At 42.2% G+C, this 11,831-nt stretch overlaps 2 protein-coding genes across 3 annotated transcripts in view; both read right to left on the bottom strand.

Annotated features, from left to right (window-relative positions):
- Positions 1-1,303: 1,303 nt before the first annotated feature.
- LOC103529232 (sterile alpha motif domain-containing protein 9-like) lies at positions 1,304-9,231 on the bottom strand. The gene is made up of 4 exons (XM_030461641.1): positions 8,948-9,231; positions 7,743-7,918; positions 7,442-7,486; positions 1,304-6,878 (listed from the first exon to the last, which is right to left on the bottom strand). Exons 3-4 carry the CDS (start codon positions 7,443-7,445, stop codon positions 2,209-2,211), a joined length of 4,674 nt encoding a protein of 1,557 aa, XP_030317501.1. The 5' UTR covers positions 7,446-7,486; positions 7,743-7,918; positions 8,948-9,231; the 3' UTR covers positions 1,304-2,208.
- A 634-nt stretch (positions 9,232-9,865) lies between these two features.
- Positions 9,866-11,831, bottom strand: part of ERN1 (endoplasmic reticulum to nucleus signaling 1) — a 29,766-nt gene continuing 27,800 nt past the window's right edge. For both annotated transcript variants that reach the window (XM_030461642.1, XM_030461643.1), the window contains one exon: positions 9,866-11,696. In XM_030461642.1, coding sequence (XP_030317502.1) covers positions 11,490-11,696 — 207 coding nt within the window. In that variant the 3' untranslated portion in view covers positions 9,866-11,489. The remainder of the gene's footprint in view (positions 11,697-11,831) is intronic.

The following is an 11,831-nucleotide window of genomic DNA, read 5'->3' as shown; positions in this document are numbered from 1 at the left end:
TGAAGGGGCATTTGGGAAGTGGGGAAACTGCTTTACCCTAAATGCTTGCCAAAACAAGGCAGCTTGTGTGGTGTGTGGTTGGGTAAAGCACTCCCAAGTTTTATTTATCAGACTTGGAGAATTTGAATGTGACTTGGTAGAGTAAGAAGGCTGGGTCTGTACTTTCCCCTATGTGAGCCTCTGCAGCTTGTTTTGCAATGTGTGAGCCTGAGTGTTGTTATGCTTTCTCTAAATTTTTTTTTTTCCTGTGGGGTCTGGGGAGGATTGTGTTAATAATACCCTGATGAGATAGAGTTTGTAGTTTCTAAGAGGTAAAATGGGTATCTTTGAAAAGCAAAACACCCCTATTTAGTCCTCAAAGAAAGGACTCAGTCTGCTGTTAGGGTTACAGGGCAAAGGATTACTGCCAGGATCATGTCAGGTGCCTGCAGCCAGGATAGAAGCAAGTTATAAGATGCCTCCTCTTGGCCAGGTTGACTGTTTTAATTCTTGATCATGGTAACAGTTTTTAAAACAAAGCCATGCTTTTGCCATAGCAGTTGAGCATTTTGTTTCAACTGTTTAGCAGTCAGCTCCCATTCCCATGCTTTTCTCTAAGTTTGAATGCCCTCTATTTACTGAGTTAAAACCATCCTTTATAGCCCATGCTAGACTTAACAAAGCTGCATTTGCCCAATTAAATTTTCAATCATACACTTGCCACCCCCATCAAGGAGGGACAGGAGAGGTTTTCCCAGCACCTCAGCTTTTTTGGTCCTAGCAGTTATGGGCTCATCTTGGAGAAAGCTGCCTTTGATAAGCTTAGCCCCTTAAGGTTCAGCTTAACCTTTAAGCCTACTCTTAAAACAAACCCTTGAGTTTGCTTTACCCTGGTGAAATTTCCCAGCCTGGATTTCCTATGCAAAAACTGCAGCCCAAAAATTTACTTGGCTGTTGTGCCTCCTAAGTTGAAGGCAAGGGAAGGAGGTGAGGATTGCTTGGCCAGCAGTCACAGGCTTGCTTTCTGCTTCCTGAGGTCAGAAGGTGAAGGCTTGGACTGGACAGAATAATCTCTAGGTTTCATCCTGTTCTCAATTCATAGTAGCTTGCAATTCCTTTTTACAGTTTTTGGCTGCTTCCAGATCTTGACTGAAGTTAGAAAAGCAAATCATACCTTGCTACTGTTAGAACTGCATCTTCAGGTAGGGCAATTAAGTTCGTAAGAAACTTAAAGATAATTCTTTCTAAAGGTAATTTGTTAGTTTAAAATTTAAGCTATATGACACATTTTCTGGAAACTAGTAAAAATACAGTATCAAATGATGTGAAACTCCAAGAATAAGCTTTATTATTAGAAGCTTAATATAACAAGATGGTTGTAGACATAGTGCTAGAAGCAGGCTCCTTTGCATTTTTTCAAATGGCTAAATCAGGCTAGACAACAGAATATTTTTAAATGCAGATGTATACAGTACAAAAAACCTGAATTATGTACTCTGTACATTTATTGGATAATGCTGCAAGAACATTTCACCAAGTGCAGGAAATAACAGTGCTTACAAATACCTAACAGCTAACACATCTCTGCACCCCTTCCCATAGACAGATACCTCTAGTATGGTTTGTCATATTTACATGGAGGAGCAATGTAAGAGTGAGTTTGAAATTGTAAACCTATTTTTTATCAATCCTTATGTTTGCAGTTGTTGGGTAGATATATTTTGTATATTTTAGTGAGCAAAGTCTATAGTGGAATATACATGTTAAAAGTTCACTTGACCTTTCTGTTGCTGCTTCAGAATGAAGAAAAACAAGTGGTCATAGTGGATAAATTATGTTATTGATCAAAAGCACCCAGAAATTAATTTAAAATCCTAATTTATGAGCTAAGAAGGGCTCCCTGCTATAAGTGCTTGCTCCAGATCTCAGTTCCCCAAATATTCATGAGTGGGGAGGAAAAATAATGGTTCTTTTGTCCCAAGCATATGAGCCCTGTTATTATTGCTCTCTTAAGTTTGAAATCTTGCTTTTGGTGACCCCAGAACTATCAGAGGCTTTTGTCTCAGGGTATATATTTATTTTTTTTCAGAAACTGAGACATTACTTTAGAAAAGTATGGTTATCTTGCTGTCTGATGCTCAGCCACTGCAGCCCATTCTGTGTTTTCAGTGTGACAATGGTCACTTCCAGTACTGTGTTGTCTAACAGCACAGTAGGTGCTGATGATTATTAAGTGTTTGTTCTGTTGAACGGTGGCTCATTTTCAACCTCAATATTGAAAGCAACAAGACCTCTAAATGAAAAGCCCAAGTAAAAGGTCACGTTTTCATTTCCAGGGGGTACTGAATCAAGATGAAGTGGTAAGATAGGAAACTCCTTCACGTGACCACGGATAAATAATTTTCTGTCCTTGGTCCAACCAGAAACTCGTTTGAGAATTTCACGAATTTTGCCAATATTCCATACAGTTCCATGGAGCCACTTCATTCTCCTCTCATCTAAGGACCCACTGATTAATTTATCAATTTTAGTTTTGTGCACAATCTTGCCTAAGCCATAACCCTTCCCCAGAAAAAAGTGAGTGTAGATTCTTTTCTTTCTGGTAGGAACATCTTTCATCTTGATGTCATATAAACGTCCCAAGGTTTGAAGGGCTGTGTTAAGAATTTCATCTTTTTCTGGATGAGGCTCTTTGTCTAATGCCTCATCTGGCCAGTACAACAAGGTGAGCAAAAAATAGGCACTTGCTGGAAATGGCCTTTTTCCTTTAAAGAACCTTGCACTGAGATCACGAAGAGTTAGCATTGGAACAAGTTTACCTGATCCTGGTGCTAGGCATGCTAATGTGATGTGGCACAAAATGTAATTGATCAAATCACTGTCCTCTAGTCTTAGTGGGTTTTCTGTATAGAAACTGAGGATGTTCTCTAGCTTGTCAGCTGACCTATTCTCTTTCTTATCTGTTAAGAATGACAGGATATTAGTGACACTACCTCCACCGCTCTTATAAATATTCATGCGCCTGATCAGATGGCTGTCAGGGCCACCATTGGTGACTTCCATCTGTGATGCTGAGATGAAGAATTTGGCATATACTTCTGACTGTCTTTTTAGCCATTTTCTGGGGTTATAAATTTGCTCTTCCTTTTCAACTTTTTCATCTTCCTCTTCCTTCTCCTGGTGTTTATCTGTTTGGAAATAACTTAGGTCTTCCGAGATCCATTCCAGAGCATCATACAGGTTCTGGCGTAAACCTTTTAAGCGTGCATGAAGCCTTCCCCATGGTTTTTCAATGTCTTTAGGGATGTAATCTGTGATCAGGTATTTCACGAGCTCAGAATATTCCCCCTCTGGACTTCTGCAGAATACAGGGACTGTGGACAAAAATCTAAGAAGACGACATCCTACTTCAACTTCTCCAAAATAGCCAGCGTTGTTCATACTGTCTCGTTCTGCTTTTGCAGCCCTTTGTGCAGCCTTGAAGCATTTCATAGCTTTTAGAGCCATCTCTATCTTTTCAATGATGCTTTCAGGAGTGTCTTCCTGTGTCATTTTATCCACAGTAAAATTAAACCATTTCCTGTAGACTTGACCTTCTGTATCTAAAATATAAGAATCATTCGGCAAATGAAGTTTTGCAACCCCTGCCCAATATTCTGCATCTTTAAATTTTTCATTGCTGTAGTGCAGTCTGGCAAGCTGCTGGGCAAAAAAAGGATCTTTGCCAAGGAGTTCATATGCAGCTTTTAAAACAGCTATAGCTTTTTCACAGTCTTCAGCTTCACAGACATGCTCAATGAATGGGGAAAAGAGAGTATCAGTATTGTCACCCCTGCTTCTTTTATCACGTCGAATAAACAGATCTCTGATGAACTTGATGAATTCCTCTCGTCCAAATCTGTTTTCAAAGAGTGTCTTTTCCTGAAGAAGTGCCATTGCAAGTTGACTTTGAGGTTCACTCCCTGAAAGCTGATACAGAATTTCTTTTGCGACCAGACAGTGTATTATCCGAACAGATGAAATGTAGGTGGTACTTTCTCTTAGTTCAATAAAAATCATTCTTGCTTGTTCACTCAAGTTACTTTTGAAATCATATACTCTTGATTTCCTTTCTGTATATACCCCAAGTCCCAGAAAAGCCTCACAGTGTGACAGTGAAACATATGAATTAGGTACATAAAAATTAAGCAAAGCCACATAACGCATCAAAAATGTGTCACGAGAAGAGCGGTCGATGTCTTGCAGTATGTGCCCTACAAAATCTCTCACGTATGTTTCATTGAACTCCTCACACATCAGGACAAAGGTAAGTATGAATTCTGGCCTGACATCTTTCTGCTTCAGTTTTTCAAGTTTAGCTTTGAACAGACTTTTCTCTGAGTCCGTCAGCTTGTGAGTGACAGAAACTGTGTCCAGTGGAGAAACCTTGCAAAGCCTTTCAGGGTCATTGGATCGTCTGCAGCACATGAGGATGAAGTAAGGTCTGGGGGAATTAATTTTCCTGGTTCCTACAGCATCCATTAACTCATTCCTTAGTTCTTCTAAATAGTCTTCATCATAATCTTCAATCAGGAGGAGCACAGGAAGACAGTGACTGATTTCTTTTTCTTCATAATCTCTAAATGCAAGTGCATGCTCACAAACAGTTGCAGGCGAGTATGAGGTTTTTATAACAGCACATCTTAAGTCCTTTCTTCTTTTCCATAGAACTTGCCGTGCGATTGTGCTTCCACCACTTCCAGGATGGTGAAATATCTTTAGTTTAGCCACGGAATAGTTGAATCCACTTCCTCGCAAAATATCACCTAAGAGTTTGCTTGCATCCTTGCATGCTTCACGTTCAATGATTTCCCCACAGCGTCTTGTGTCAGCAAGCCAGAAGTTTTCCCAGATGATTTTTCTCCCTCGGTAGAAGTTTTGTTCTATTTCTTGTATTTCTTTTTCAGTCAAGAGATCTATTTTGATGTCGTCACATTGGTCAGCACAAAGGATTTCTAGGGAATACATTTTCTCTTCTTCCAGCAAGGGAAGTGTGCACAGCCCTCTGGTGGAAACGGGCAGATGCCTGGGTTGTGCTGTGGAAGGCAGCATTGCTTGAATGGTGGCATCAACATGACTTAGTTTCATACCCACAATACTGTATTGTTCAAGTGTCTCGATGCTGCAGGATTTCTGGGCTAGATTTGCCCACTTCTCGTAATTTTCTCTGGACTCTGCAATGCAAACAATATACTCTGTGCCATTCATCTCTGTATAGAATTCCTCAAAAGTGTCCACAAGTGGTTTCTGGGCAGGAGATAGCAATAGGAAGAGCACAATGAAAGACCCTTTTGGCAGGATTTCATCACAGATGTAACTGATGGCTTTCTTAAGGTATTTTCTTTTTGTTCTGGTCCATGTATTGTCATCACAAGGCTTTTCATCTCCGTGGAAGTCGCTGCGCCCATTGCAGAATACCCAGCTGGTCTGATCAAACAAGCACAAATGTTTCTGAGGGGTAGGGATGGCAGTCTTACTTTCATTGGAAAAATCCTGTAAAAAATAAGACCTTGTTGCATGGTGTTCTTTGAACTTGCTGTACAACCCTGACACATTAGAATCTTCATCGAAGTCAAAGACACAGAAAATGTTCAAGTGCATTAAGAAGTTGACATTGTTCAGATTATGCTGTTCACATCTGTTTGTGACAAGGATGTACCTCAGGGAATCGTCCATATAGCTTTTGCCATCATTTAGTAGAACTGATAACTTTCTTCCTAAATTTTGAGGTATTTCTGTATGTACTTCTGCACTGGAGAGCTCAGCTTTTTCTCTATGAGCATCTCTGCCTTGTAAACCTTTAATGAAAGTAGTTTTATCATTGTCCTTTACAGGTTCAGACTTTGCTCCTAGTCTCTGATAGAGAACTCGATCTTTTGTCAGGATCACCTTCTTGCTGTCTTCTTTATATTTTGGCAAATACACTTCAAACAGTTCGTTTTTCACTAAACTGTGTGTTGGTTCAATGTCAACCTCCACCACAAATCTTTGTTCCTGAGAGTCTTTTGAAATCACTTCAACAAAAACAGGTGGGTGAATACATTTCCTTGCAATTTCTTGTAGATTTTCAGAAAAGCATTTTTCTATATAATCTAATGCATCCACATAGAGTTCTCGCTCTTTGACCTTTATGCCAATTATCTGTCCATGTTTCCAAGTCTTGTCATCAATGCTGTCCATGACACCAAAATGTATGGTGCCGTTAGTTCGAATGTTCATGCAGGCTGAAGCAAATCTTATTACTTCAGAGGCAAACTTGGATTGCAGTTGGCTTTTTTTCAGTTCTGCAGCAATGGCAAAAGATTTGTATTCATGGCAAGGAGTGATCAGATCACTGACTCCTGATTCTGGAGGAAGAACTCTGTTTTTCACATATTTGAAATCAGCATTCTGACTTCTGAAAGGCCGGCAGTTGCTGAGCTCTAAGGCTTCATCAGTACTTCTAGTCTGGGAGTTGTTACTTCTCCTCTGCTTCTTGCCAGAACCAGAACCTGCATTGTCTCCATCAGTTTTGTCTCCTGGACCACAGCTGCCTCCACTTGAAGTTTTTTGAGCAGAAGCATTTCTGGGTTGTTCTGGATCTGTTTGTGCATCAGCTCTGTTGGAGGTTTTGCTGCTGGAGTTCTTGGCTTGCTGAGCACTCAGCTGCCGCAGTTCATTTCTCTTGCGGATTAACACGTGGATTTGTCCTGCCTTCATGCCAATGCCTTTCAGGAAAGATTCATCCAGTTCCATTAGCACTGGACCTGTCACTTCTTCTGCATGTAGCTTTTTTACATACTCTTTCTTGATTCCAGTAGATTCGAGCCAGCATTGGACATGATTCTCATCCCATTCATTCACAGGTAATGTTGTGTAATCTAGAAGTTAAAATAATGTATTATTAATACAAACTAAATGCATACTTGACAAGACATTGTAGTCCTTGCAAAACTGGCCATGCTGAATGCTAGATTTTCTTTCTACCAGTCAGTGAGAGACTGTGTCTTAACTTGTCAAATAAGTCAGTTCTGATGACAAAAAGCATCTTTAATCAAAAGCAGTCCTGAGCAATGGTAGAGGACTAATAAATGGGTGAAGTAGGAAACCTTGAGAGAGGTTTGGAAGCTGTCCTCAAAGGGAGTAATGGAAGTATCACAATATTCCCTTAATAAGTATTATGCTGTATAAAAAATATTACTAAGGTATTATTTTAAAAAGTATTATAAAAGTCTTATGGCTGTATTCTTCAAACTAGTGAGGTTTGGCTAGATCATTTATGTACTGGTGTCTGTACATAGCAGACATCAGTAGCATCAATACAAAGAATAAGATGATGTAAAGAGTACTGATTAGTTTCTCACTAGAGATGAGCCTTAAAATGCAGATACCGAAACGCAAATTGCTAAATATAAAGTGCAGATTTTCTGAAAGCAGCACATACCCATGGCCTTTGATGAAGGAAATCCTGCTGTTAATGTAGAAAACCCTAGAGAGAAGGGGGGGGAAAAAAAGTTTTCAGATTTGCAGCAAACATGCCTTTATTGCTTCTGTTTTTTCAACTCCCTCCCCACCTTTTTGATCCAGGGAAGTTTCTGTACCTCTAAAAGCCAGCCCAGTCTTGCCAGCTATGCTGCTTCTGTGCACCCCCACTGTGCAAAGGCAGCAGTAACCACCCATGATCTAGGGACAGCTAACAAGGGCTGAAGTGAGAGAGATGTGGTTGGTTATGAAGTTTCTCTTACTGTCATGTGATACTCAGCTCTGCTGGTTCAGCAGGTGTCCGTGGTCCAGCCAGCACCATCCCTGCAGCTCATGGTGGTAACACAGGGACTCACAGCTTCTGAATTCCAGTGTAAAAGGAGCAGTCAGCAGTGCAGCCAAGTCAGCTGGAGGACTCAGCACAAGCTCCCCACAGTGTCTGAAAGTGCAAGGATTGTAACTGAGGGAATGCCAGGAGCGCTCACTGCCCAGGATCACAGCTTGGCAGGAGGTGAGTGCAACAGAAAGTGGCAGCTTGGGGAAATACTGGGCATAGGAGAACAGGGGCAATAGAAAACACTGTGGTGTTGGGTTCATATTCACCATTTAAGCACCTGCTGGGCCCTGCAGAAGCATGTGCACTTACAGGTCTCACTGTGGCCAATAGCTGTGGGCTAACCAAGTGACTGTAAGGGGAAATCTCTTCAGGACTGCTCAAATGTGCCTTAGTTATGAGCAGGCTGCTCGACCAAGCACTAATAACAAGAAATGTGTGGAGACTGATTTCTGGCACAGCCTCCTCCAATAAATGGGCTAAAAATGTCCCTGAAATACTGGCCTTTCAGTGCCTCTGGCCAGCACACCACCTCCCAGAGCTGTGCTTGTAGCCGTGGGTGGGCCTATGGGCTGTCACACACAGACACAGAGCCCCCACCTTAGTTTCTGGCACAGCCCGGTGGTGCAGCTGACGTCAGGCAGCGATCTCGAAAGTGAAACTTAACGGGGAAGAGGAACCAGGGGGGGCCTGGCGGGGGGGGAGGGAAAGCATCTGGGGGCCACAGCGCCTGGGGCTGGCAGGGGCTGCAACTGGGGAAGAGAATTTGGGGGGGGAATAAGCAGCACTGGTTTTGTGGTCCCCACAGCCTGGGTGTCACTGTTGGGTGTCACTGGGTACTGTCGCTGCATGGATGGGCAGGGAAAGGACATAACCATGGCTCTGTGGGGGCTGAGGTGTCTGTGCCCCCCCTCAGCTGCTCAGACAGCCCCACTTATCCCTGCTGAGCAGCCCCGGCCTCAGTGGGGTGGGGGGGCAGAGCTGGGAGAGGGGGACAGTGCAGTGTGATCGTTGCTTTTCCTGCCCTTGCTACCCGTAAAATAACTGATAAGGCTGCAAAAGAAAAAACCTTCACCCCCCCCCTTCCCGCCCTCCACCCCGTGCAGGACCCAGGAGGGCACAGGGAGAGCTCACCTGGTAGAGCCTGCGGGTAACAGGATTGGCTCTTCCGATGCTGTGCTGATGGAGACTGACTGCAGAGGTGTTTCCAAAGATGCTGCAACAATGCTGAGCTCTACAGCCCGCAGCGGAAAGAGCTGGAGGTGGAGTCTGCTGGGTGTCTGCTGCGTGCTTCTTCTGTGTGAGTCTCTTGCGCTCTTAAAGAGTCCTACGGCTACCGGCCAAGGAAAAAGAAAAGATAAGCACTCTCGACCCACCCAGCCTCCACCCTTTCTCAGCAGTGCTCTTGGAGCAGGGGTGGGGAATGGCATTATTTACCTATATGGGCATTATTTATGGGGTTTGAGTTTTGTGTGCGTTGGGTTTTGGTTTGGTTTTTTTAACATTTGGGCAGAGCTACACCACCACTTACTGCCCTATCAGCTGAGTGTCTTCTCAGGCCAGCTCACCCAAGTCAATATTGACAAGAGCAGTTGGCAGGGTCATAAACCAGCTCTCCAGCAAATAGCACTGGTGCACAAGACAGTGCTGATACGTGCACTGTGCAGGGCACTCAGTCTTGCAGCCAGACCTGTCTCACAGGCTCTTTTCCTGTAAATCACGTGGTAAATTTAATACAGAAACAGTTCTGAGAAACTAATATTTTTTGCAGGGTTTGTGTGGTTTTGCAGTGTGTGTATGTGGGACTGTGTCCCTGTCTGTATTCTCTGCGTGAAGCCTTATCTTCAACTAGCAGGAGATGGCTTTTTTTGGTTGGTTGTTTTTTTTTTATTCTGCCACTGCTCAAAACCCAGGCCCATGCCCCTTCTTTGGGAGGCAGGAGGTTGCATGCTGCAGGCCCAGTGCAGCTGTAGGTGATCTTCAGTCCTGTTGGTCCATATGCAGCAGAAGTCTGACCTTCTTCCCCATGCAGACATTGTCACTAAAAGCTGTGTGTTCATTCTTAAGCTGAATACAAGTCTTTATTTAGCAGACTTATAAAACAACTTTATACGAGAAGTACAAAAATATGAAATAAGCTTTTGAATCTTAGTTAAAACTACCATTATTTTTTTTCAAGCTTTAGAAACATGTAACTTGCACAGTTGGCATCCTAGGTAAATTGCTCTCATACACTGTAAAACTAGGGGAAAAAACTTCCCATTAATAGCTGTACATACCCAAACATACACACTATGTCAATAATTTATTAGTTTAAGACACAATGGCAGTCATACCAATTCCCACTTTGTCATTTTCTCCTTTAATGAACTCTATTGAAAGATGCAGTATCACTTTCCTCTTCCAGTTCCTATAATATTATTAAATATAAACATAAAACTGATTAGGGATGATTTGGCATGCTTTACACTTGTACCACTTGGATTTGATACCACTTTGTAGTAAAAATTAAATAAATATAAATATGTTAAATAATAAATATATTGTAAAAGAACACCCCACATATTAGAATTCAACATTTCTTCATCCTTTGCACACACTTAATGCTTTGTCACAGCTTTAGGGACAATGAAAAGAAATACTGCATCTTTAAAAACATAGGCTCACATGGATGTGATGCACAACCAATACAGACAGAAAAATGGGGTTCCTTTACAGCTTTATCACACCCATTAAAAATGCTGCCTCTGATGGCACTGTTCAGTACAACTCTCATTGTCTCATATTTAGTTCTTTTTTGTTTCCCCAGGATCCTCTTAACTCTGACTTTGCAACTGTGGACCCTTCTTAAGAAAGTAAGGAACACTTGAGAGACCATGATCAGCTGCTCATGAGAAGTTCACAGCTGACAACAGGGTATTTATTATTTTTTTTTCTGAAGTTAGTGTAGCCCTGTTGTGATACTGTTATTTAAATCAAGGGCTGTTCAAGCTTTTCTGTGAATACTGGTCAGTAATTAAACAAAGGCTTAATTTCAAAGTATGTAAACTTTAACTGATTTGTTAAGTCAGTATTTTTTTAGAACTTCATTATATCTGCTCAAGTATGAGGGAATAATTTTCCTGGGTAGTGCTGATTAAACAGAAATTGTATTTTCTCTACAGGGTTGGGGAATTGTAAAATATTCCCTTTACAATCACTGTGGTGTGCCTAATGCATAACGTGGCAGTAGTGCAACAGCAGGTTCTGATGATTTGCTACAACTCTAAGTCTCCTTTTGCAGATCCCAGTCCCTAGTAATTGTATGATTCCAATTGCAGTATTTTGATTCTTCATTGTAAAACACATCAGTCATAAAATCAGGTACAGTACAGGGATATGGGGTGGGTGACCACCTCAGCTTCTGTGCTCCATTTTCACTGTCCTGAAAACTGCCATGGAGTAACTCCATCACCAGGGCTCGGTGCTTTGCTGAAGTTACCCCTTGCTCCTTGGGCTTCCACCATCTCCGGATCCAGCGCAGGCAGAGGTACAAGGCACTTTTTGGAAGCTTGGTTTCTTCCAAGAGAGAGAATTCAGCTCTTTGATCCCACTTTTCCCTGCTAAAAGTAGGCCTGTTTCACAGCCCTGTGCTTGGAATGTTTGTTCCAGAGCAGAAAGCTCCACCCTTTTCCTCTCAGACATTGTCTTCTGCAAGGCTCAGCTCTGTAGAGTCCTGATAATAGTAATGCTGAAACAGTCTCTCTTGGCAGCAGATATGCATTGCATTGTAGGTGTGTAGGAGCAGGTGTGGGAAACGAGTTGTAAAGTAACACACAAAATCATCTGGGATAGAGCCCAGGGTCTCCTGCACTTCAGGAGGCAGTTCTCTGTAATGGTGCTTCTGTAGAGAAAAGAATAAGGAGAAGCTCAGGCAGGGGGTATGTTTTCAAGTTCAGCTGTCTGTCTGTCCCAGAGGCATTTTTCATGGACAAAGTAACCTCATATTAGGCTATTGTAAAGCAGCTTCACACCTAAA

This window comes from Calypte anna, chromosome 18 (genome assembly GCF_003957555.1).
Source record: "Calypte anna isolate BGI_N300 chromosome 18, bCalAnn1_v1.p, whole genome shotgun sequence".
Lineage (NCBI taxonomy): Eukaryota > Metazoa > Chordata > Aves > Apodiformes > Trochilidae > Calypte > Calypte anna.
Note: the sequence above shows the minus strand (reverse complement) of the source record. Positions and strands in the feature narration are given on the sequence as shown.